General features: G+C 49.0%; 1 protein-coding gene across 5 annotated transcripts in view; it reads right to left on the bottom strand.

The window, feature by feature from the left end:
• The window catches only part of LOC147663635 (uncharacterized), a 128,649-nt gene that overhangs the window by 80,730 nt on the left and 20,326 nt on the right, over positions 1-27,593 (bottom strand). For all 5 annotated transcript variants that reach the window (XM_086950308.1, XM_086950307.1, XM_086950309.1 and 2 more), the window contains exon 2: positions 24,356-24,476. In XM_086950308.1, coding sequence (XP_086806434.1) covers positions 24,356-24,476 — 121 coding nt within the window. The remainder of the gene's footprint in view (positions 1-24,355; positions 24,477-27,593) is intronic.

Raw genomic sequence — 27,593 nt, 5'->3', positions numbered from 1 at the left:
GACATCCTAGTGTGCGTCCATGATTTCCAGCTTAAGGAACGGATCCTACGCAAGGCCAGGACACTCACGTTGCTGCAATTCCGGGACCATCGCCCCCAGCTGTACAAGGATCTGGCGGCCTCTACCCTGCAAAAGCGGCGGGAGTTCCGCCCGGTGACTACATTCCTGAGGGAGAGGGGCATCGCCTATTCCTGGGGGCATCCATTTAGGATCATCTTCCGGTGGCAGAACCGTCTTGCACAAATCCACACGCTTCAAGCAGCGAAAGAGCTTCTGGGCCTGGGGGATGTGCCGCCCTCGCAGGCCCCGACTGCTTCTCCGTCTCGGAGGCGCCGCCGTTCATCTTCATGGCAGAGAGTGGGTGACTCGCCTACCCGACAGCGGCCGGATCTCTCTACCAGCTTGCAAGAGCGGGGCGACGCAGTGGCATCGGTGGCATCGGCCACGCTGGCCGACACGCAGCACAGCTCCGGAGCGGCGTGACCTCAAAATCTTGGTGGATCGGCGCCGGAGGGGTTCGGGCCTTCTGGTTGGGGGGTATGAAAGTACTCTTGGAGGAGACGCCCTGGACTGTGGCCATGGGGGATAGTGTGTTAGTCCCCCCGGCCTGCTTCCTGTACGGGAGGCTTCCTATGGACTTCGGCCTTCTGGACATGATGAGTACTGTTTTCGCACTTTTTTTTCTGTTTCTGCCCCTGATTTTGATTGTGTATCACTTGGGGCGGGGTTGGGAGTTGGGGTGTTCGGGATGTTGGGGGGGGACCCGTGACGGTTGGCCAAGGGGGTTGCTTGTTGTGTGTCTGCTGGTATGTGTGTGCTTCACTGTTGGAGATGCCATTACGCAGGTGGACTGGCGACTGCTAGTCATCTATTGCATGCGGGATGGGCTGGCTGGGAGGTGGGGGTCACTTGGCGTACTGAGAGCAGTTTCTGGGTTTTATAATTGCTATGCCGATTAGCATAGGAACGTGGAATGTTAAGGGCATGAATTCGCCACAGAAGCGGCAGAAGGTTTTGAAGTATGTAACGGATCACCACCTTGATGTAGTTGGATTGCAAGAAACACACTTGGCACGGAAGGATGAGTTGAGGCTCCGCCATAGGGCATATCCCATTATTTATAGGTCTTCTGCTGTTACGAAACACAGGGGGGTGGCACTCCTCTTCAGGGCTGCGTTGCACTTTCAACCTGTGGAGGTTCGCCACGACAGGGAGGGCCTTTGGCTAATGGTTAAAGGTCTTATACAAGGTCGATTGTGCACCTTTGTGGTGGTGTATTTGCCCAATGCGGGCCAGAATAAGTATTTGCAGGACCTGTTGGTAAAGGTGGGGGACTTTGCGGAAGGGCTCTTGTTCCTGTTGGGGGATTTCAATTTGGTGTGGGACAGGGATCTGGACAGCTCAGGGGGACACAGGGCGGACACGGGGTTTTTTTCTGGTTCCACACAGCACGGGGTGGGGGAGCTGGGTCTCGTTGATGGCTGGCGATTTTTTCACCCTACCACGAAGGATTACACATTCTTTTCACACGTGCATCACTCCTACTCCCGCTTGGATCACATTTTCCTTAGTCAGTCCCTCCGAGGGCACGTGCTGGATGCCGCCATTCTTCCGATTTCGGTGTCAGACCACAGTCTCTTGGTGCTTACTCTCCGTTGGTCGCCGCCTGACGCCACGGATCGGAAATTGTATTTTCCGGCGTCGGTGGTCAGGGACGAGGTTTCCAACCAAGCCTTGCGCCTTGCTATCCGTGAATTCTTCGACCTCAACCCCCCGTCGGATACTTCCTTGGGGAACACGTGGGACGCCTTTAAAGCTACGATCAGGGGGACGTGCCTGGGCCTCAATTCGTAGCTTAACACTCTGCGGAGGAAGGATCGTGAGGCCTTGGATGCAGAGGTGCTCGAGCTCGAGAGGGCTCACAAACTTAACCCCTCGAGAGTGACCCTCCGTCCGTTGACCGCGGTTAGGGGTAAGCTGAAGGCACACTATGCCAACAGAGCCGAGCTTACTCTTCTGAGACTGGGGCGACAATCATACTCTAGTGGCAACAAGATTGGCAGACACTTGGCGCGACAATGGAGGGATAAGAGGGAACGAGAATACATAGGGGGGATCAGGGACCCCGCGGGAGTGCTCCACCACCGCGACGGGGCGAAGGCGGACATCTTTGGCCGCTTTTACGCCGACCTGTACACAGGCGACGCCCTGGACGCTGCATCACAGCGGGAATTCCTACAACGTTTGCCGCTCCCACAGGTATCTAGTGAGTGGAACAACCTGTTGGAAGCACCGATCTCGAGGAAGGAAGTTCTCGCCGCCATCAAAAATTAGAAATTACATAAAGCCCCCGGCCCGGACGGGTACACTGCGGTCTTCTACAAGACGTATGCGACTGAGGTATGCGATTTCTTGGTTACCCTTTTAAATGACATGGCGGCGTCCGGTGTGAATGCGGGGACCCTGGCGGAGGCGGTGATTACGGTCTTGCCGAAACAGGGGAAGGACCCGGAGCAATGCGCTTCGTTCCGTCCCATAGCCTTGCTTAACATCGACGCGAAGCTTTATTCGGCGATTTTAGCCAGCAGTCTCCAGGACCTGCTTCCGGCGATCATACACCCGGATCAGTCCGGTTTTATTAAAGGCCGCCAGACACATGACAATACACGTAGGGTGGTTCATCTTATTGAAAAGGCAGACATGTTCCACATTCCAGCTGTACTGGTGGGCCTGGACGCGGAGAAGGCCTTCGATCGTGTGGACTGGGGCTTTCTGTTTCACACGTTACGAGCATTCGGCTTCTCCGATAGGTTCATTACCATGGTGAAGGCAAACTTCTGTAGCCCGCGTTCGAGAGTGGCGGTGAATGGCCACCTGTCGGCCTTTTTCCCACACTCGCGAGGCACCAGACAAGGGTGTCCCCTCTCCCCCTTGTTATTCGCGCTCAGCATTGAGCCCTTAGCGATGGCAGTGAGGGAACATGAAGGGGTGAAGGGTATACCGTTCACGGGAGAGCAACATAAAATCTCTCTCTTTGCGGACGATGTCCTGCTTTCAGTGGCTGATCCTGCTGGCTCTTTTCCTTGTGTCCGGGATATTTTGCTTGACTTCGAAGGAGTGGCTGGCTTCAAGGTTAATTATGGCAAGTCTTACGTTCTGAATTTGACCTTATCGCAAGCCGACGTTGCTCAGGTAAGGGCATTGACACCGCTGGCTTGGGCCTCGGGCTCGATTCTTTATCTGGGAGTTCACCTGACCCCCACGGTGGGTAGGTTATTCGCGGCCAACTTTCCGCCCCTGCTGGCTAAGACGCGGGCAGAATTGGAGAAGTGGAAGCCTAAATTCCTGTCCTGGCTCGGTAGGGTGCACGCGATTAAGATGGTCCTCCTCCCCAAATACTTGTATCTCTTCCAGGCCCTACCTATCCCACTGGGTACCTCATTCTTCCGGCAACTCAAAACGATGATCTTGAAATTTGTCTGGCAGGGTGGTCGGGCGCGTCTTTCGTTTGCACTCCTGCGCCGGTTGCGATCCGACGGCGGGGTTGGCCTCCCGGACCTACACCTATATTATAAAGCTTCCCAACTCAGGGTCATGGTGGAATGGTCGCAGCAACTCTCTGAGAAGCACTGGCTGCATATGGACCGAAGCGTGGCAGGTCGGTCCATCTGGGATTTGGCCTGGAAGCCGAAGAGAGATCGCCCAGTGAATGCGTACCTCAGTACGCCCACGGGGACTACGCTGAAAGTGTGGGACACTCTGATAGGGGATGAGAGGTGGACGACCTTCCCATCTCCGTTCACCCCATTGCACTTCAACTCGGCGTTCCCGCCGGCTCTTGCCGAGGGCCCATTTGACGCGTGGAGAGAGGGTGGATGCAGAGCGCTGCTTCATCTGTTTCACGGCCCTGATCCTCTGACCTTCGATAACTGCATGCGGGATTACCAGGTGCAGCAAACTGATAAATACAGGCATTTACAATTATTCCATTGGGCCACATCGCCGGGAGTACGAGAGGCAGCCACGAGGCCTCCTTCCAAATTCGAGGCTTTCTTGCTGAAGACGTCCACCATGAAGGGAGCCATCTCCTTCCTGTACCAACTGCTGCTTCAATCTGCCTTATCTCCTAGGCCGCGTTACATGGAGCAGTGGGAGGAGATAGTGGGGAGGGATATCACCGATGGTGAATGGTCAGCGCTATGGAGGGATCTGACCCAATTTAATCACACGATCCTTCTGAGGGAGGCGCATTTAAAAACTCTTACACAGTGGTATATGGTCCCGGCCCGGCTACATCGTATCTACCCGGCTGTTTCAGATAGGTGCTGGAGGGGCTGTGGCCTTCTGGGGGACTTCCGCCACATTTGGTGGGACTGCCCAATCATCAAACCATTCTGGGACGAGATTCTCTCTCACATTAAGGATATTTTGCGATACCCTATTGAAAACTCTTTGGCCTTTGTACTCCTGGGCCTCAGGGACCCCGGCCTTGAGCACCAGACACGCGCAGACAAGAAGATCTTATGGCTCTGCTTGGGTGCGGCCAAGCTTACGCTGGCAGCAGCTTGGAAGCGGAAGGAGGCTCCGGCGATTTCGCTTTGGCATGCAAGACTCTGGAAGCTCCTGAGTCTGGAGAGAATGGCGGACATCTTCCTCGGCAATTACAAAAACTTTAAGCACATATGGGGCCCCTTGGTGTCCTTTCTTTCCACTGGTCTGCCCTCGGCGGTATGCCCGGCATCATAGAGGACCTTACATCTCTTTCAGCTTTAAGTGTGCATGATGGATGAATGGAAAGTGAGTGTGGCGCTGTCACGGGGGGTAAAGGGGGGGACAAGGGGTGTTATGTTTTGTTCCTTTCGGTGCTGCAATCGGGACACCTATGCCTAGCGGACGAGGCCCCCTTTTTCCTTTTGTGCTTCTTGGCCTATTGGAAGACCTGCCTGATGGGACTCCTTGATTTGCAGAGACTTTCCTACTGTGGGGCAAGGTATACGGCTGCTCCCTTACTGCGACTGTTTGGGCCCAGTGCCTGATCTTTTCTTTAGCATTGTATCACTGCCTCCGTCCTGATTTGTTAAAGTGCGGCCATTTTGAAACCAACGTAAACAAACCATTTGGTCAATTTCAGTCACCAGACATCGCGCATACGCGAGCAACAGCAAAAAAGTATTAAAACTAAAGGATACAGGTCTAGTCAGGGATCGGAAGGCAGCGCGAACTCCAAGGTACGGCGCAAATGTAAAATGCACGAAAACAAAAGGAAACAAGCATTTGCAATGCAATAGGTCTCGCATCAGGAAAGTTTGAGCTATTGGTATTGTAAATGACTAATATTTTATTTATGTGTTGTTTTTGAAAATAGCTAAATTAGTAGCTTTGTCATTCACAATGCCAATAGTTTTAACTTTCGCAAATGTGACACCTATTGCATTTGTAATGCAATATGTGTTGTATTTACGTGACTTAAATGTATTGATATTACAAATAACAATGTCTTCATTTTTTTAATAATTAATACTTAAATAAAAGTTATTGTGATTTATAATGGCAATAGGTTAAACTTTTGTAAATAACTTTTGTGAAGATTATGTTCAGTGTATTTTATTGTGATGAAAATCTAAGAACAGAAGTGAAATATTAACATCTTTTTGTGACATTTGTAATAAAGCTTGAAACATTGAGAGAACATATTTGAACTAGTTGTTGTTGAATGGTTGCACAGATTGATGTTGTGGAGGCGACGAGTGATGCTGTGGCATTGTGATGCTGTGGTAGCGCATAGTGATGTTGTGGTACCCCGGAGTGATTCTGTGGTGGTGCTGAGTGATTCTGTGGTGGTGCTGAGTGATTCTGTGGTGGTGCTGAGTGATTCTGTGGTGGTGCTGAGTGATTCTGTGGTGGTGCTGAGTGGTTCTGTGGTGGTGCTGAGTGATGCTGTGGTGGTGCTGAGTGATGCTGTGGTGATGCGATAGATAGAGGGGATGGATAGAGGGAGGGCGTTGGATAGAGGGAGGGCAATGGATAGATAGGAGGGCGATGGATAGATAGAGGGAGGGCGATGGATAGATAGAGAGAGGGCGATAGATAGAGGGAGGACGATGGATAGATAGAGGGAGGGCGATGGATAGATAGAGGGAGGGCGATGGATAGATAGAGGGAGGGCGATGGATAGATAGAGGGAGGGCGATGGATAGATAGAGGGCGGGCGATGGATAGATAGAGGGCGTAGTGTGCTGCCCCTAGAGTACCCTATTCCTGCTACAAGCAGCACACAGCATTGATGACACATGAGCTGTCCTGCAAAAAGTGTACATTTGTGGTCCCTGAGGATCAGTCTTTGCCCCTTTGCTCTAAGACAGCAAAAGTGAGAAAGAATGAGAAATGGAGATAGAGAATGTGAGAGAAAAATTAGAAGAGGAGAGAAAGAGACAGAGAGGGAAGGATGACAGAGTGCAGAAAAACATGTAAGAGAGAAAGAAAGACAAATAAGGCAGAGAAAGATAGGATATGAAAATAGAAGAAATAAATGAGGATACATAGGATATAGAAAGGAGCAAAAGAAAGGCAGTGAAGGAAAAAGATACATTAGAAGAAAATTAAAGGAAGAAAAAACGAAACAGTGAAAAGAATGAATGAAAGGAGAAGAAAAAAGAATGACAGAACGGCATAAAGAGACAAATAAGGAAATCAGAATTGAGAGAGGAAAGAAGGCAAGAGAAAAAAGACAACAAGAAAAGGATGTGGTGTAAGGCAAGAAGAAAATGAGAGGTGCAAAGAGAGAAGTTAAAATAAAATGGGAAAGAAAAAAAGGATATATTTTGTGAGTTATTAATGTCTTGAGTAGATGTTGTTTCTTGCAGTTATTGTAATGATTTAAATAAATCTGTTATATGTATGTGTTAAACAACATCCTATATAGAAGACACGGCCATGATCTAAATATCAAAAGATGATGCAGATATTGAAAATACCACTAGTTACATTAATCACCGATACAAGAATATTGATACATTAAAACAGTGTAATAGGTTATTGTTGTTGGATAGCTAGGAATGTATTTAAAATAAGAATGAACCCGGCCTAAAAGCATGAAAAGTCAGCATTTTGTAAATGTCAGTGTCTTTTACTCTGCATCATGTTTGAAACTGCAGAAAGTGAGAGGTGTCTGCCTTATAGTGTAGAGTCTGCAGCAATTATGACGGTTTTGTTATAAACAGCTTTGCATTTAAAATATACAAGTCCAGACCAGCAGTGCGCAACAACTTTTAACTCCTTACAGAGTCAATAGATTTCACGCTAACAATTTTTTTGAAAGGTCAAAAGAAAAGCCGAGCGCAAACATTTCCTGAGCCGATCATATATTGGGGTACTTTGCGCATCGGGGTTGAATGATAGGATAAAATGCCTGAGCTAAGTAGTACTATGCACTAAGTGGAACAAAAGTGTCTATTGTCTATGTCCTTTTCCCATTCAACAGACACGTAATGGGTGTGAAAACTGTGGTGAACGTGACCCCAATGATCGGTTTGCGACACAAGTATAACTCATGTTACATGAAATGACAAGTTTCACATAAATACGTTCACCATTACATTTTCTTACACAACCCAAAGAAATTAAATCTCAAATACTGATTATCCACGACAGATTAATAAAATACACATGTCAGTTAATACGTTCCTATTAATACACATTTGCGGGGGGGGGGGGGCGCGCGGCCGCTGCCCTGTTCGGATTTCACGTTTGCTGGCCTGGGGGCAGAACGGCTGGTGGGGGTGCTGAGGGCGGCAGGGTGCATGCCGCAGTGAGTGCATGGGGATAGGGTTCGCGTGTCCGTAGGGTCGGGTTGTCTTTGGGAGGGGGAGGAAGCGGCGGTGGAGTAGCGCGCTTAGGGGGCGCTCCTTGCTCCGGCAGGCTGCAGGCATTGTGCGGGGGCCTCCGGTTGTTTCGGCGTGTCGGGGCTGGGAGGTGTTGCAGGGGTGGCCTTGGGGGGTCCCGGCTTCCGCTTGCGGTTTGCGGGCTGCGCGGTTTTGCAAGGACGCTATTTTGTACCTTGTAACAGATGATGCAGGCCCTTCTTCCACATTCTCGGCAGAAACGCCTCAAATAATTGTCCCGGCTTCCGCTTGCAGTTTGGGGCTGCGCTCTCCGGCGGGGCTGCCCTGCTGCTGCGGTTGTCCTTGTGGTAGGCGCCCACGTGGTACGTGCTCGTGGTGCTTTGGCGGGGCTTGCTGGGCTTGCTTGTGTGCTTCCCAGAGAGACAGGAGATTGGGAACGCACGTGCGCGGCCGGCTCCGATCGCTTTTCTGACCGTGCGCTTTTCTGAGCATGCTCGTGACAGTCTCCTGTCTCCTGGGAAGCAGACCAGGCAACTATAGTATCGCGCCTGCGCAATGGCATATGGCTTCGCCATATGCATCGCAGGCGCGAGACCTAAAAAGGGACAGTGAGCCTGTTTTTTACGATTGGAGTGATAATCAAGCATGGTGGTAAAGGGGTGGAAGATGTGCAATAATGCAGAACACACCACAGCTGCAAAATCACAAAATTCCAGTGGCCCTGCCTATCATCTAAGCCTGTTTTGAACGGCCATTCCAATTTATTTGATTGAAAAAGCAGACCTTTTATTATATTTATAAATGGTGCTACCATTCCTGCAAAACAAAAGGTGCAAATCTAGTATCATTCTGGGGGACTCTCTTTATCTCGCTTTGTCGGAAACTACAAATATTTGCAATGAAAATATGTGCATTTGTTGAATGTAAGTATGCATGTATGTGTATACTGAACCAATTGTATTAGCCTCTCCTCTTAGTCACGTCCTGCTTTCTGTGATCTGGTCTTAATTGATACCCAGTTAGAATAATATTCTGTGTACCACACCTTTGGTTTGAGGTACTTCTGCTACTTTAAAAATGGTTGATTTGAATGATTCCACTGTTTCTTGCACCTTTGGTCGTTGATAAAACTAAATAACATCAAGTATATTAGTGCAGCTTGCATCGTTGCCACCACACTCTGGCCTACCAGAAATACAATTTTGAATTTGTGGAATTGATGTCATGTTGACATTCTATTACGAAAAAATACCAAATTCATGCAGAATTACACAGATTGCACCATTGGGAAGTGCAATTTTGCACCACATTTGTGAACTGCATATATTGCACTGGTGCTAGTGCAATCTCATACTAATCTTTAATCTGTTTGAAAGGTACAAGAACTGATCAACTTTTACACCAGTTGGTCCGTCCGAATTTTTGTGCAAAATTGCATCTATGGTGATGTAATATTTCTTCAACATTTTCAGATTACATAGGTTGAACCAGAGTCCTCTTACACCATTATTGTTAACGCACTAATATTCCACTTTGCTGGTTTATTCTGCGCCAACATTTTTGGATTGCACTTGTGCTGTGGCAGTCTATGCCAACACTTGTTCCATGTATTAAAGCTAAATGTCTGGTAGAGCCCGACCAGGTTAGAGCTACTGGCTTTGCCAAATCCTGTTAACTTTATCAGGATCTGCTTTTTGTCACATATAGAAGCTCAATTACCCTTTTAACAATAAAATATACCTATATGTGGTTTAGAAAAACTAAAAATGAAATCTAAAACGTTGTTTTCAAACTTATATGTGTTAATATATCCACACATATGTGTTTTTCATGCAAATAGTTTGGGGAAAAATGGGTCCATGTGTCAAAAACTGAGACGAGGATGCATTAAACATTGAAACAGAGCACGTGATGGATGGATTTACATGTAGCATACATTTTAAATTACTTTTGTTGCAATGTCCCATAATGACGCAAAAGCAACATTATGTGGAATCGCGCACCCCTAAAACACGCACTTTTTATCATGGCCTGTGGCTGCACTTCCTGACGTGAGTGACATCACTGTCTAGTGCCTATGTCCATTCGTTCCCCAGGTATAGCTTTTAGGGACTTGTGTCCTGGCCACACACACTGTCACTTACCGTGCTCTTGCTGATGCTGTCCACCTCCTGTTTCCCAAGGTAACCCTCTGTGATCTTAATGATGATGGGAAAAGAGGTCTCAAACTTTCGGACAAACTCCTTCAGCGAGTATTCCCTCGCGCCCCACTTAATATTTGCCGTGTCCATCTTGAGAATCGGGAGCCTTGGAAGGGGTTTCCTCATTTCTGGTTGTTTAAGTATGTTTTCGACAACGCTGTAGCTTCTCTGCCATCGCCACATGGAGCTTTGCCGAGCCTGCTGTCCTGTGCACTGGGCGCTCGCTGCCAGCATGAAGTGTTTTCTGTTAAATAGACAGGCTTTGCAATGCACGGTTTGCTAGAGACTCGAGAAGGAATGCACAAACAGTGTCACTAGGAGCCTCTTACTAACCGGTTTTTCGCTCTCTGGTGGGTCTCTACACAGCGTCGCGTTTAGGCTTCATGCGGTGTGTTGTGTTGTGACTTTCCAGCAACGCGGAACTGAGACTTCAAAAAAGACGCCGATATCCCGAAACATGTGCAGCTCAAACCCAGAGGAGCGTGCAAGTGTGGGAACCTGACTTTTGTATTAGGCTCGCCAAACCCATACTGTGAACTATGCAAGAGAGATAGATATTGTTCACTCAACCATTGAATTTAAATGCAGTTTTTTTAGGAGGCATATTTGTTTTGTACACCGCATTCGCCAATGTCCTCGTGGTAGGCGCCCACGTGGGAAGTGCTCGTGGTGCCTTGGCGGGGCTTGCTGGGCTTGCTTGTGTGCTTCCCAGAGAGACAGGAGATTGGGAACACACGCGCGCGGCCGGCGCCAATCGCTTTCCTGAGCGTGCGCGTGACATCTCCTGTCTCCTGGGAAGCAGACACGACAACTATAGTATCGCGCCTGCGCGATGGCATATGGCTTCGCCATATGCATCGCAGGCGCGAGACCTAAAAATACAGGACTATTTAAAAAAAACAAAGTTAAGTAGCAAGGATATATACAAACATAAACATTGCTCATAGAACTTAAAATTACAAACAATACAGAACCATACCTTACAACACGACATAAGCAAGTATGGCATCTGGCTATATGTGGAATCTCTCTCCCCCACAATCCTTCCTACCAGGTAAGGGAGAACCAGTACTAAAATGGGAGGAATGGAGGGAGTATTTCAATAATTACATTTCCCAATTTGAAGACAAGGATGAGTTCACACCAAAAAAGAAATACAAACTCCTATTACATTGTCTGGGAGCTGGTGGAATCAAAGTTTATAACAGTATAAATAAAAAGGCGAGAGGGGAAACCGAAGATGATGTCTACGCAAACGCAATAGATTTCCTTAATACATACAATAAGCCCAATGTGTGTGTGGGCGTGGGCAGGTACAAATTCTTTCCACAGGAAGCAGGGAAAGGAAGAGTCAATCGACGACTACGTGTTTGCACTCAAAGAATTGGCATTGAAGTGTCGCTTTGGCACCCTGCATGACGAATTCATCAGGGATCAAATCCTAAAGCAAGGGTCAAATGCCAACATCCAGGACAGTTTATGGGCTAAAGGGGAGCACCCCCTTCAAAACATAATAGACGTTGCTAGAAAGGCAGTATTAACTGGTCGCTGTGCAAAAGCTGTCATTGCCAAAAGCAATGAAAAAATGGAGAGTAGTACCGTTAGCAGAGTGACACAAGTTAAACGCACCCCAAAACAGTCATGGAGCAACAAAAGCAACAAACCTATATACAATAAACATAAATAACGAAATGAAACGTTGTTGTAGGTGTGGCGATGACTCCCATTGGGCTGACGACAAGAAGTGTCCTGCTAGGGGAGTGAAGTGCACATACTGCGGAGTCATTGGACATTTCCATAAGGTATGCCACAGGCGTAACGCACGCACAGTTAAAATAATTAACGAAGATGTGCACCAACCTGCTACATCAGATGACGATGACGTCAATATGTGAGTCCTTAGCATAGAGGATGAAGAAGTAAACAAGGTCAGTGCATGTGAGACCACTAAAAAGAAAAAACCCATCTGTGACATGACCATCGGGGTGTGAAAATAAGCATTGTCGCCGACTCAGGCTCACCCTACACGATCGTGAACAACAAAGTCTGGGAAGAAAAGTTCTCCGAATGCAATGGAAACCACCTTGAAAAGGCAGACATATCCTTAAAGTAATTCACAGGTGAACCAATTGACATACGTAGATACAGGAAGCTTGGCTTTGAATATAAAGGGAGGGAGTCTGAACGAAAACTGTACGTATCTGCAGTTGGACCCTCAGTACTAGGATGGATGGACCAAGGCAATTTGGGAATTATACTTGATCCGAGCAACTCTGACACCGTCCCAGTCGTCCAAAACTCAGACGACTACAGCAAGTCCCTCTTAACCAAGTACCCATAAGTATTCAGTGTCAACATCGGAGCACTTAGGGATATCAACACAAGATTATAGTAAAACCACAGGCCACACTAGTTGTACACAAGACCCGGAATCTTCCCTTCGCAGTAAAGGATGAGGTCAAAACACAATTAGATAAGCTTCTAAAAGAGGGCATTATAGAACAGGTGGAGGCAAGCGAATGGGTTGCGCCATTAGTCGTTGCAAAACGCCCGAACGGCAAATTGAGGTGATGTGAAGACCTGCGTGACCTCAACAAAAATATAATTGTTGAACAATTTCCACTACCGAAGATAAGTGAAATGTTAGCTACCACAAAAGTTATCAAATGGTTTTCAACAGTTGACTTAAAGTCAGCGCACTACCAGGTACCATTACATCGCAAAAGCAAAAAACGTACTGCTTTCATTACACCCTTCGGATGCTTCCAGTTCACACGAGTGTCATTTGGACTAGCAACTGCTGCAGCAATGTTTCAGAGACTCATGAACAATATTTTCAAAGATGATACAGGAATACTGATGTTCCAAGATGACATCCTCGTAATGGGAAGGTCTAAAGGTGAACACGATGGAAAGGTACAACAGGGGCTGGAAATCTTAGAGGCCAAAGGTCTAACGGCAGAGTACAGCAAATGCAAGTTAACTTGCGAATCCGTGAATTATCTGGGACACAAAATTAACGGATCATAAGCCGCTCACAAAGGTATTCACAACGAAAGGCTTGTACACAGCATCCTCTAGGCTAGCTCGCTTATCTGTTCGCCTTTTTGATTCTAATTACTCCATTCAATACGTACCAGGGGTGAAAAATATAGTTGCAGATTACCTGAGCAGATCGCCCGTGGAAACCAGTGATCAAGACAACCCTACACAAGTGGAAGAGTATTGCATTGCCAATCTGGAAGACTGTCTACAGGGAATTTCAAAAGAAGAATGGCGCATGGAACAAGAAAAGGACAAGGACATCTGTCGAGTAATCAAAATGCTAGCAGGAGAGTGGCCACCCAAAAACAACCTCACAACCAAGACATTTTTAAGAAGTCAAGTACGAACTATAACACGAAAATGAATTACTGTTAAGGGGTGGTAGAGTTGTTCCCCCTGCCACTTTGAGAAAACGCATCCTGCAGTTATGCCACGAAGGACATTTAGGTATCGTAAAATGTAGAAACAGGGTAAAGGAAAGCTACTGGTGGCCCGGTGTCAGTATTGCCGTGGAAAGAATGGTTAGGGACTGCAGCATGTGCCTACACTCTGACAAAACTCAGGTGACCCGTAGACCACCACTTCACCCCATTACATGCCCGCCATGCCATGGGAAAGGGTGGGGGTGGACATTATGGGCTGCAAAAAGAGTGCACTGGTCTACTGACCAGGTTGTAGGAAGGTGGATACCTGACTATGGTTACCCAAGATTTTTTGCCTAGTGTTTAGTTGTTTTTCGACTTAGTTGGCCTGGGATCCTTCTAATCAGGGTCCCAGGCTATCTGCTCTCTCTTTAAAATGGACTCCAAGTACCCTAGGTACATCTCCAATTGGATACTGGGTCACCTTATGAGCCCCTGTAAAGTGTACTATAGGTACCCAGGGCATAGGTGCATCCAAGGCCTACCAGGGGCTGCAGCATGTATTATGCCACCCCTGGCTGGCCACCCAAATTGACACAACTGGCTGATCACTCAGCTGGGGCAAGGTGGTGTAATCACCCCTTGCTTAGATATAGTATACCTATATCTAACCTTATGTCTGGACACATATACACCTATATGTCACTCCTATGGCAGGCCTAAACAATCCTGGAGGCAGAGTGCTTGGTTTTATGTGAGATGGTGCTCTAGCATGAGCTGAGCCTGTCTGCAGCTTTCGGAACCATGTCCTTTAGATGTTCTGGGATATTGCCATACCATATACTCTTAGGTGCATTATAATCCTTGCAGTTAGATGCTAACTATGGTTTGGCTTTATCGAAACATGTCGAGTAAGGTGTCATACGATTTGGAATACTACCCCCTCGCCAGTCCTGGCGACGGGGGTAGCATTCCACCCTTCTAGAGGGAGAAGACATGTTGTTCTAACTATTCCCGGTTAAAGTTAACCAGAGCCTCAGCATCACAAAATGGATGCTGCTGCCACAGACACAAGTCTTACCTCCTGCTGCTGGCAGTCCTTCCAGCGAGGGAGGCTTGGACAATAGGTTTCCTGCCTTGAGAGGTGCTAGCACCACTCCAAACAGGACTTTGTGTATTGGGACAGGAAGGGCTGAAAGGATTGAGACACTGCCTGGGGCACACAAGGTGTCCCATGCATAGTCCAGTTCAAACCAGTGCTGGGGCTTCCCTGCTCCAGCTCTGTCACGAAACTGGACAAAGGGAAAGGGGTGTAACCGCCCCTTCCCTGGTCCCACCCATAGGAGGGACCTAGCAGGTAATCCAGCCCCTAAGCTCAGTATATAGGTAGGAGCTGAGTCACTAGGACTTTAGATTATCCTGACTGAAACTTTGAAACGAAACTCTGGACCTTCATCACTCTACTTTGGAAGAAGACGACTTAAGAATCTCCCTTGTGGTCAAGGAGTGACCACCCTGCACAAGCAGGCACCATCCAGCGATCGACAACTTGCTTTGCCGCCGCCTCCCGCCGGAGGCCGAGCCCAGAGCCTGACAAGAACTGGATTCCCAGACATCCAACAGCCTGATCCACAGTCCCTGCAAAGCTGAGACCCGTGGAGGCGACGTGAGATGTGGGACTGGCCATCTTGAAATGTCTGCGACCTGCTAAGTGTGCAGCCCCCGAGGTCCCCTCGAAGCTGTGTATTGGGGACTGAGAAGCCCCATCCCCGAGCAGCATCTGCACCGAAGATCAGCCCTGCACACTCCACGAGTTCTGCGTGGGGCCCTTTTGCATTTTCCTGCTCGATGCGTCTGCCCGGTTACTTGCCCGTTGGCTAGTGGCCATCTTGGCGACGATCCCGTGAAACTACACCGCTGGTCTGGTTGCTACAGACTGGCCCTTGCTTCCCTGTAAAGAAGCAGCCCCTCAGACCTTGCTGATCTGAGTAAGAAGCCTACATCGATTCCTGCGTGGGTTGCCTTTGCCAAGGCTTGTTGCCTCCAATCTTGAAGCCGACACCGCTGACAGCAAGAGCCTTCGTGGGACAGCTCGTGACTCCATCCTGGTCGTCATCGATGCTCCTGGACCTCGTGGCTGCAGAGACAAGCTTCCCATCAGCACCTGATCGCATCCAGATATCGCCTGGTTCCATCCTGGTTCCACGCTGGTCACTGGCTAGTGACCCAGACTCTGTCCCCTCTGCTTTCAGGTCCTCTACATCTTCGATCCACCCTTGGATCCACCCTGACTCTTCTCTTCTGGCCGCCTGCAGCATCTTTACTCCAAGGCTCCATAGATCTCCACGATGAAACCCGACACACTTTTGGACCTATGCACCCGCTTCCTGTGGATTAGGTAACGCAAGTACTACAGTGCTCCTGTAGAGGTTTACACTCCTAGTGTCCCAGTTTCAAGAGGTTAAGTTCTAGTCCAGTCGGAAGGCTCCTAAATCTTTAACTTTATAACTTTTACGCACCTATTGACTTCAATGTGTACACTTGTGTGCTTTTAGACACTGCACACGCATCTCGTGGGCCTCCTGCTCCCTAACTATTGTTAGCTCAGTGTAGCCCCAGCGATTCCCAAGGCCCTAGGCCTTACCATTGTTCGTGTTATGGTACTTATACCACTTTTTTGATATATGGTTTGACGGGCCACCCCGCCCTATCCATAATTGTGCAACTTTTGTCTATTCTATTAAGTTACTTGTTTTGCGCTTGTGCTTCTGTGCTTATAAAAAGTTCAGGGGGGGGGGGGGGGGGGTGTGGCCAGGCGCCAACGAAGATGGCCGCCTAGGAACCGAGCTCTTGCCGGGACGACTGTTGTCCCCGTAAAATCCGCCATAAGATCCTAGCTGGAGCGCACCCCTCTAGGCGCACCAGCTCCCTTAAGTAAAGAGCTGCCACACTGCGCTTGAAGCGGAGTCCGAGCCCCATCAGGGACGAAACGCCGCGCCCGGCTGGGCTGCGGCGGACCCCGGGATCGCGGTTTGGAGCCCGAGTGCGGGGGAGAAAGCAAATAGAGGCCCCGGCCTGCGGCCTGCTCCCTGTAAACGGCCGGAGCGAGGCCCGACATCCCGGCAGCTGGGCGCGAGGCGGCGCCGAGCCACTGTGCCGACGGTGGTCTGCGGAGGCCCGCGAACCTGACAGAAGAGGATCCGCGAACCGGAAGTGGCATCGAGCGCGCCTTGTCCACCGCGACGATCGACCCGCTGGGGGGGCGGACCTGCAGGCAGAGATAAGTCTCCGTCGCGGCTCTGCCGCGAATGCACCCCAGACACCAGAGGGGACTGAGGAGCCATATCCAGGGACACTCGAGGTGGTGGTGGCGAGGTGGCTGGAGCGGCGGCCCTAGAAGCCACGGAACAGCGAGCAGCGACCTGGTCCGGGGATCCTGGCGGCTGGGCCTCCGGGCTGTCGGCCGTGGCGCACCAGTTTCAGAACTACTTCCGGAGGGGTGTGCACGCTGCTACGCTGAGAGCCCCTTACGCCTGCAACGGCGGTAGCCACAGCGTCGGGGCCAGGTGTGACAGGCTACACTGACCCACCCAACATCCATACGTGACTACGGCCGGCTGGCTGGGGCCTAGTGCGTACTCCGCGACCGCATGCGTGGCGCCAGTTACGACCTGCCACGCAGAACGTCCGATCTGCCCAAGAGAAGGAGCGGTGGCGAAGCAGGAATAGCGGTGATCGACGACTGGCTTGGCGGCGCAAAGTTTGCAGGTGCCTGCACTAACATCCAACATGAGGCCCAAGACGGGAACGACGACCCAAACAAACAAACTGGATAAATATGCGGTGCCGACTGGGCCAAAGCAGTCTGGAGCTAAGGGAGGTGACGCCGCGGACCCGGCGGAACCCTCACTGACCTCAATAATGACCGCAATACAGACGCTTGGCACGAATCTTGAGACCAAAATGGACAAGATCTCAATCGAAGTTAACCTGCTGCGCACAGACCTCGGCAAAACCACGAAAAGATCCAAGGCCAACGAGACAGACATCAAGGCACTCCAGGCCTCCGAAAAACGGCTCGAGGGGCGGGTTAACGTACTCGTTCACCAACACCGCCAAATGGCTTTGAAGCTCGAGGACCAGGAAAGGAGGGCCCGACGGAGCAATATCCGCGTGGTAGGTGTACAGGAGAATTCAGAGGGGCAGAGCATGGAGCTCTTTACGGAGGACTTAATCCTACATCACCTGAAGCCAAAGAGACTCTCCAAGATCTTCACCATTGAGAGGGAGCACCAGGCCCTGGTCCCTAAACCCAAGCCAGGCCTCCCACCAAGAACAATAATTGCAAAAATACTAAACTACAGGGATCGTGATGCTATCCTCCAGACTGCCAGGCAACAGGGAGACCTGCAGTATGAGGGGGCGACCGTCCGATTCTTTCCTGATTTCACACTGCAGGTCCAACAAGAACGACGCTCCTTCACGGGAGTAAAGGCGGCGCTCAGAGAACGGGGCATCAAATATATGATGTTCTTCCCTGCGAAACTTAAGATCATTTTGGGGAGCAAGTCCCGATTCTTCACTTCACCTGCAGCGGTCCAGGAGTGGCTCGACGAGACGGCGCCGGAGGCGCGGGAAATGCAGGACCGCGACAACTGGAGAGAGGCCAGGGCCTCCTCTCCTGGATCTGCGGCCGGGAGATCATTGGTGGACGAACAGAGCCAAAAGTCGTGGCGTTCTAGATCCAATAGTCCTAGCTGGGACCCGCTCCAGGAAAATACAGCGAGATGAGGACTCAGACTGCGGAACACTCCTCGTCGAACAGTAATGTATAAAGCATGCATGGGGGAATGCTCGATGTCACTGAGGTGGGCTGCGGACCCCTCCGTCCAATATTTCCGGGACTCCGCACCTGATCCTCAGGTGGACTGTAAGACTTAAGGGACCTATAGTATTGGGGCTGATGGGAATGGCGGCTGGAGTTGGGGCCGGCCCACGTTCTCACTAACAGAGTTCCTTGGGGAGGAAGGGTTCACTCTCTCCGGTGAGGGGTTGGGCGACAGGCGCTCTGCTAATTGGGGTAGTGGGTAGTTTGAAACCTACAGAGCAGGGAGCAGGGTGGGGGGGTAGTTCGGAGGGGAGGGAGGGTGATTCAGGAGGGGTGGGAAGATTGAGGGTAACGGGTCCATTGCAAGGTATGCCAATTACTTCATATGCTGTTTTGAAAGTTTGGGGAGGGTGGTGGGAGGGAGGGGAGGTTGAGGGGTTGTTACGGTTACACATTTACATTGCTTACGGAGTCGGTTGCTGCACTGGTGTACAGGGACAGGCCAGCTCGAACAGTAACGGATATGGCTAATAGAAGGGAAAAAAGTTTTAAGATCCTCAGTTGGATCGTGAACGGGCTGGGTGATAGACTTAAACGTACCTTAGTTTTGCAATTTATTAAACGTCACCTTCCTGATGCGACATTCTTGCAAGAGACACACCTGATGGGCAACACCTGCCAGGCCCTCAATAGATGGGGCTACACTCTGGTGGTACACTCCGGTTTCGCAGTAGTCTCAGGGACCCAGGATAGACACCCGCCCAGAGACACACCGCAGGGGCAGAAATGGCTGGCAGACTTCTTAGATACCTTTGGGCTCACCGACGTATGGCGACTAATGCATCCAACTGACAGACACTTTACTTTCTTTTCCGGCCCGCATCATTCCTCCTCCCGTCTAGACTACATATTGACGCCGTTTCAGCTAGACACTATTATACGGGAGGCTACACACCTGGTGCGCGGTATCTCTGACCATTCCCCAGTCTGGGCACACATCACAATCGGGAACAGGCGCGAGGGGTGTGTCCTGCCTATCAGCGCCTGGTATCTGAAAGACGAGGAACTTAGGGAAAAACTGTCACTCTCCATTACTCGATATTTTGATCATAATGTCGGATCTGTCAGTTCTTCCATAACCCTTTGGGAAGCCTTTAAAACCGTGCTCAGGGGAGAGGCCTTGTTGGCCATTTCAGGCCGCCGTAGAGACAGGGAGGCACAGATTACCTCAGTAGAATCGGACCTGAGGGTGCTAGAGGAGGCGGCGCACGGGGACCAGGAGCCGGAGGTTCGCCATCGGCTACAACTTAAGACCGCAGAGTATAGGGAATAGGTGTCGCAGGCTGCCCAAACCATTGCCCGACACAAGGCGGGTAGGATATACGACCAAGGAGACAAGGCTGGCAAACTTATCGCATGGCTCGATAAGAAACAGCAGACGTACAAGATTGTACCAGAACTGCAGACAGTTTCGGAGACCAAGGTCACGGATCCCCGTGAGATCACAGCGGAATTTGCTAGGCACTACCGACAGGTGTACAGAAGGGGGTCAGACCGCCCGGAGGAGGACTCTGTTGCTCTTTTGACTGACATTCGTATGCCAAGCCTGTCCGAGGCTGACAGGGATGCCCTTGAGGTCCCACTTGCCACGGCCGAACTGGAGCGTGCGATAACGGACCTTCGCCCGGGTAAAGCCCTTGGACCCAACGGTCTCCCGATAGAGCTGTACAAGCTGAAACCGGACGCCCTTAGTGTGCACCTCCAACAAATGTTTGAGGAGAGCAAAGAGGCAGGGATGTTGCCAAGAGACCAGCGTATAGCCACTATCCTAGCTATACTTAAGGAAGGTAAACCAAGAGAATCCTGCTCCTCTTACAGGCCCATCTCCCTGCTTAACGCAGAACCGAAAATATTAGCAAAAACCCTCACTAACAGGCTTCAATCCGTCTTTCCCACCCTGGTCCACCCGGACCAGTCAGGCTTTATGCCTCACTGGAACACGGCGCTCAATATCCGCCGCTTGAATGGTGTACTGGGGGGGAGCCACACGCTGCAAGAGGATGCGGTGGTGGTTTCGCTCGACGTGACCATGGCATTCGACACTCTAGAATGGCCAAACATGATGGCGGTGCTCCGCAAAATGGGCTTTGGCCCGAATTTTATCGCTTGGCCCAGGTGGTGGTCAACGGCAAGGTCTCAGAGGTCTTCGCCCTGGAGAGGGGAACTAGACAGGGCTGCCCGCTCTCCCCCCTCTTATTTGCACTCTCCCTTGAGCCACTCGCGGCGTGGATCAGACAAGACGTGTACCTCAAAGGTATACGCTGGGCGGACGAATGGGAAGACAAGATCTCCCTATACGCCGACGATATCCTCCTCTACTTGACCAGACCACGGAGGTCTATAGAGGCATCGATGGACATATTCACTAGTTTTGGGAAGAACTCGGGGTTCCGGATCAGCTTGAGCAAGTCTCTTCTCTATGTCCTCCACGGCAGCCTCCCCAGGCTCCCCAGCAACTGCCCACTCGCAGTTGCAGAGGACGGATTTACATACCTGGGCGTTTTTGTCTCCACAGACAAGGCTGTCCTATACGACAGGAATCTATTGGCGCCCCTGAGACAGCTCCAACGTGACTCCAGCACTTGGCAGAGGCTTCCACTGTCCCTGCTGGGCCGGGCGGCCGTCTTCAAAATGATGGCCCTGCCCAGGTTTCTCTACGCCCTACAAAACTACCCTGATCTGGTACCAAACTCCTATTTTGTGGCAGTGGAGATGGCGCAGCGTGCTCTCCTCTGGTCGGGTGCGCCCAGAATAGCGCTCCACAAACTCGCACTGGGATGGTACGATGGAGGGATAGCCCTTCCTGACATCTGTAAATACTACTGGGACGCCCACCTGTATGCGATCAACCACGGGACATATAGCGATGGTAACGATCCAGGCTATGGGATGGACAAGTGGTTACTTCCTGTGGGAACTATGAAGTGGCACTCTACTCTAGACCGGGTAAACATCAACTGACGGGGCCGACAAAACACTCGGTACAAATTTGGCATGCGGCACAGCGTGAGCTTGGATGGTCCAAAACTTTGACCATGGCCACTCCCCTGTGGGCATCCGAGAAGTTAGGCAATCTGGGACGCACGAAGGGTTTCCATAGCTGGGACCTTATAGGCATCTCGCAAGTTAAAGACTTGTGGGGCCCCAAGGGGATCAGGTCCTTTACTTACCTGCAAGAGACATACGACTTGGCACACACTGAATTTTTCAGATACATGCAAATCAGACACTCCCTCCAATCTAACATACAACCGGGAACGAAACCCCCCAAAGGCCTCCCCACTCGAGGACAGACTGCTTGATGGCCACATACCTGAACACGCCATCTCCCTTACATACAAAAAACGTATAAATAATCCTCCTGACCCACTCCAGTCCCTTAAAGAGAAGTGGGTGACAGACGGGCTTGAGATCGATGATGAAGAATGGTTGACTGCGCTTGAGTCCACAAAGGAGGTGGCGATTTCGGCCAGGCTCAGGCTTATACAACTCAAAATACTGCACAGAGTCTACATCTCCTGCACTAGATTACAGTCGATGGGAGGTGGGGGGGGGAGGGTCTCTGCAGGTGAGGCTGCGGTGAGACGGGCTCCTTTTTCCATATACTTTGGGACTGCCCCTTGGTCCAGAGGTACTGGAGACGTGTGGTGCACTATATGCAAGAGGTGTGGGAGGTGGACATACGCCTGGAGGCGAAGAGATGCCTCTTGAACATTTGGGAGCCCACAGACTTGTCCACGAAAGGGAAACTCTGGGTCACGCTGGGGCAGATGGTGGCGAAGAGGAACATCGCTCGCCTCTGGGGTGCACCCGCCCCGCCGAAACTAGCCGAATGGCAAAGAGACATGGATTGGTGCATGCTGCAGGAGAAAACTGCATATATATCGTGCGGGGGTGCCCCCGAAAGTGAGGGGAGGTGTCGTCCTGCTGGAACGAATACAGAGGTGGCATCTGTGAGCCTCCACAGACCCGCCGATCTGGGGTGGAAGATATGGTGTGACTTGTAGCTCTTCACAGCTGAATCGATACATATTCCACATGAACACTGTCAATGTTTTGTACTGGTGCCGTAATTGACCCTAATGCACGAAATGTACTGACCGAAATTTGTTACTGTTACTCTGCAAATAAAAAGTTTAAAAAAAATAAAATAAAAAAAAGTTCAGGGGTTTGTTTAGAAATAAATACATATATATTTTCAATATATATCTTGTGTGGTGTCCTTTCAATTGGTATTAAAGGGATTTCATATGGTAAAACAGCTGGATTCACATGCCCTCTTGAGTTTAGCCTAAGACTGCTTTGTCCATGCTACCCCTAGGATAGCTGGTCTATAAGGTTGACTTTACAACCATCACCATAAGGGTTGTTTGGACTGATACAGGGTGCCCACTAGAATAGTGAACATCATATACCAGGCCAACTTCTCACACAGGTTAGAAAGAGAGTCGCACAAATACAGCACAAATGCAAAAACTGGTACGACCTCAAACACAGTTGTAAACTGGTGCAGCTCTCTGTAGGAGACATTGTGAAGGTTAAGAGAAGTGGACACGTAGGCAAGGGACAGGATAAGTTCTCCCCTCCCCTGACCATTAATAAGGTGTACTGTAACTCTGCCCTTTTGAGTGATGGTAGGGTGTGGTACTTCTCAGCCCTCTCTGTTTGCAAACCTGCCTCGGAGGACTTCACCAATACACCAAGTGAATTACCTGGCAGTGGACAAACCCTTGTCCACAAACGACACAACGCCCTATCTGACTCGTCCGACTGCGAGTCTGTCAACGATCCACTCACATCATGCACTGTGTCATCCAACCCAGCTGCACCCACACCAGCGGACGCAACGTGCACTACCCCCATGGGCCACAACTCTGGTAGGGTGGTCAGAGTTTTGCCTCCACTCCTGGGTATAATGGATCACCCCATGTCAGCACCAGCAGATATGGTAGAAGGGTTTTACCCCCGGTCAAACTCAGTGATTACGTTTGTGATTAAGATACTGTTTATGCAATATAATGTACTGTGCATTTTCTCTCACTCCCCTCTCCCGTTCTTTCCCTTCTCTTCTTTCTTTCCGTGTTCCTTTGGGGGAAGATGTGTTAGGTTTATTTGTGTGGCCCCGTGCGGCACTGTAGACATTCTCGCACCTATGTGTCCCTGCGAGGACACCGTACCCGCTGATCTCTTCACCAGCTGTCAGTTGGTATTTGACAGTTGTCAGCTGGTGATCCGATGAAGCTGCAGTTACTTGTGCTCCGCATACGGAGCTGTGTTGGCATTTCAATAAAGAGCTTTATTACTATCCACATCGTGTGAACGGAGTTCTTTACAGAAACCACGCCAAGGATGCCAGGTTATGCACCCCCAAAGCCAGCTGTGTAGCACCTGCAGTGGTCAGGTACTGCCTCTTAGCAAGTCTGAAGATAGGTGATCTCTCTAGTGGAGGACAAAGTTTACACTTGGCAGCCACTCCTAACCAACATTCCTGATCCGGCCTGGCGCTGCACTGAAAATGCCTACCCTCCTCCCAGTAAGTTGCATGAGAATGTGGCCACTGAGCACTTGTCTTTGCCTAAGGAATATAGATTTCCAGAGAGAGTTGGTAGAGTAGAATTTGTTTTCGACCCTCCATCTTATTCCATGTACCATATGGAACGGTCACTAATAACCGCTCCGTTCACCAGATGTGATTGCTTTTTACTTTCCAGAAGAGTATCTATATTTCAACCTATGTCTAAATCAGTAGCTTTAGTCATTGGCTGGCGTTCCCTTTCTTGTAGCTCCCCCTTTTTTGTATTCCCCAAATTACTATTGCTGACTGTTCTGTTGGACTTCCTCCTCCACCTAAAAATAAATTACCATATCAACATTACTGTGAGAATCAATGTGATAAGATCTTACTGATCTTAAAGATTACACAGAGACAGAAAATCAAAGCTAAAAATCCTGAAACGCGTATTCAGGCATTTAATAGACTGGGAAATCTCTTGACAATCAACAACAGTGTAACGTTACCCAGCGAGATCAGGGCTTGGTGAATTTGCTGCATCACATTCCCATAAAGTTCCTTCTGCCATTCCTGTAAAAGCTTCCACTCCTTTTCGGAGAAACAGGCAGAAGCGTCTTGGATGGTAACCTGTGCAAAGAAAAGATCACATGGCTTACTTAGCAACCAGAGGATGCATTTGAAACAGACCCACCCTTCCTTATTTTTGCCCACCCAATGTTGCCTGTTTTCCTTTACTTGAGGTTAGATCAGCGAGTAGAGCATAGAGCTAGTTAGGGTGACAAGGCGTGAGGGTTCAGAGATAGTGTGAAGGCTTCATAACTGAAGCAGACATTAGATGCAATGAAACAGAAGGAATTTCTCAGTCCAATTCAATAAAATAGAACACCCTTTGAGAAAATTTGGTACCTTTATGTTTTTGCAAATTTTAAACAGTACAGGCACAAAAGGCTAAAGCAACCATATATGCCATTACCCTAAAATATCACACTCGTAAGTATATGCAATACATTGAGAAAATTGACAACATAGCATGTTTTTAAGGAGTAAATGTTGGAGGATCCTGCTACTCCTGCAAATGGCTTTGAACCAAAGGATCATCTCAGCCTGGACACGGCAGCAGTGTTTTCCGCGTTCATCAGCATTTATGCCTTAAGAGGGATCCAAATGTCTTAGCGTCTGGAGGTCAGCGTGCAATTATAACTGTTCATTGCAGTAAATATCAGATAGCCACTGTTTGAATTTGGAGCCCAGCCCCTTCCCCAATGGCAGGCCACCTGCCTCTTGGCCAGCAGGAGGGCAAATGTGAGGAAATTCCTATGTGGAGTCTCAATGGTTTTTATCCACCTTAGAACATCAATTACTGCATCCATCGCAATGAAGGCGTTATTTAAGAGCCTGAATCTAGAATTGTTTTTGCTATCTTAGATTTTTTCGCTCGTTTGGGCTTCGCCTCTGAGGATAGGTAGGAAGAAGTTTTAGATGGCGTTTTACTGGCACTATTACTGTCGTTAGTAATGTTCGAGGTTTTAAATATGGCGCAGAGCAATCCCTCTACAGTCTGCACATCTCTGGGTATAACCCCGAACATAGCTATATCTGGTTGTCAGGCTTCTTTGGATCCTAGCTCAAAAAATATGGAGGTGGAGGCCCGTAATGAAGATCAACCTTGCCAGAAGGAATGTGTGTCTACTGATACTATTTTGCTAGATGTTAATTCAGCTACCCTGTCTACAGAAACATCACCAGAGCAGGGTATTGAGAATGATAACAGTCTTAGCGGTTCCTTAGTTCTTCGTGAGGCTGTCACAACTCCTATGGTATCAATCAGTTCTGCTGAAGCAGAAGTCTGTAGCTTTCCAGGTGAGCATACATGTCTGGATGTTGATACAAGCCCTGAACAAGAAGAGTCAGGGAATAGACAACTTGAGTCCCCCCCAAATGTAAATCAAAACATTCAGCTGCAAACCGCTTATAGCCCCCCTCCTAGTTCTGACATCCCTTTGGGACTACCTGCCTTTGCCACAAATATACCCCCAGACCTCTCACTCTCCTCAATAGTATCTATGTTTTCTAACCTATCGGCTGACATTAAACGGGGGTTCGAGGAGTCATCAAAAATCCAGAGAGAGATCAGATCATACTGTGAGTCGTTAGACAGCAAGATAGACGGACTTTTTTCAAGAATTGGGGTGTTGGAAGAAACAACAGCTGCAATGTCTCTTTAATTGGAGAATGCTAAGGAGGCTATAGTTAAACTCAAAAGAGAGGACATCACTCTAGCTGATAGAATGGAGGTCCTGGAAAATAATGTGAGGCGTTGTAATATCCGCATTCTAAATGTACCCGAAGGAAGCGAAGGATCTAACATCAAGTCCATATCATCCAAATCCTTAAAAGATCTCTCAATCTAACCCACACAGAGGAGGAATTGAATGCAGACACCCAGCGGATTCACAGAGACCCCTTCAGGCAAAATCTGCAGCGGACGAAGCCCCGGAAATTACTAGTTAACTTTCATACTTTCCTATTGAAGGATCATATCCTCAACTTAGCCCTTAAACAAAAATCCCTATCTGGAGGAGATTTCACTTTTCTAATAAGATCCAACCTCTCATGGATAACCCTGGATAGGCAGTGGGAACTAGGCAGGAGAATGGAGGCCTTCAGAAATCTGGGTGCGTCAGTGCAGTTGAGATTTCCTGCAGCTTTGAAGATTATGTTCAATAATAAAATGTTCAACATCTGCACAGTTCAGCCAGCAGATGAGCTATTGATGAATATTGGTACTCCCAAAGGTTGAGGTCAGGTCAGGTTTGGGTTGAGAGATTGGGGGTATGTCCCCTCTTTCTGCATTTAGGCTTGAGTATTGAATCTATATATTATAACATTATCTTGATTTTCCCCAGCTTTATGGTTTTTCCCACTCCTAGGAGCTCATAAAAGAAAGGTAAAAAAAAAAGAGAAGAAGGGAAGGAAAGGGAAAGGAAAAAAAAAACCACAAAAACCCTCAAAAAATTATTAAAAATATTCAAAATTACAAAATTACAAAACTTAAGCATCTTATTCCTTGAGGAATGTATTCCTGATTATCGAGAGTAGCCACAATAGGTTAAACTATAGGCAGATTTATTTAGTCCTCAACACAATAACTAATAACGCTTCGTGGGGGCTTAGAATGGGTTAGGGGTACCACTAACCGGACGTGTTCTGGTGGACAAACAAGGGTTCCTCAAGGGAGGGTGGGTGGTGTTCACGTGGGTGAGGGTTAGGGTAAAAAAGCATAAAATGTTTCTCATTTCTGAATTGGTAATTGACAATTCTATTTTTAAAAAATGGACAGACTATGTATCTCAGACATATACTAAGGGCTGTAAGCTTGTAAGGTCCCGCCCCACTAGATATATTAGCCATGAGTACTATTAAGTTTCTCTCCTGGAATGTTAATGGCCTGCGCACCAAACCCAGATCTAACACGATACTACAATATATACGTGATTTTGATGCGCAGATCATTATACTCCAGGAGACACATCTGGTTGAGGCTGAAGTACTTGACTTGGTAAATAAAAACAGATGGATAGATCTATCTGTTACCACTTCTCAAGCAGTTAATGCTAGAGGGGTTACCATTCTTTTTAAAAAAACAATCACTACTAGACTTATAGAGCAGAAGGTAGATCCCACAGGTAGGTGGGCTATTGCGAACGTAGTGATAGGTGGCTCACGCCTTACGATAGTTGGGTA

This window comes from Lissotriton vulgaris, unplaced genomic scaffold (assembly GCF_964263255.1).
Source record: "Lissotriton vulgaris unplaced genomic scaffold, aLisVul1.2 SCAFFOLD_1193, whole genome shotgun sequence".
NCBI classification, from domain to species: domain Eukaryota; kingdom Metazoa; phylum Chordata; class Amphibia; order Caudata; family Salamandridae; genus Lissotriton; species Lissotriton vulgaris.
The sequence above is the reverse complement of the archived record's forward strand: the minus strand, read 5'-3'. Positions and strand labels throughout refer to the sequence as shown.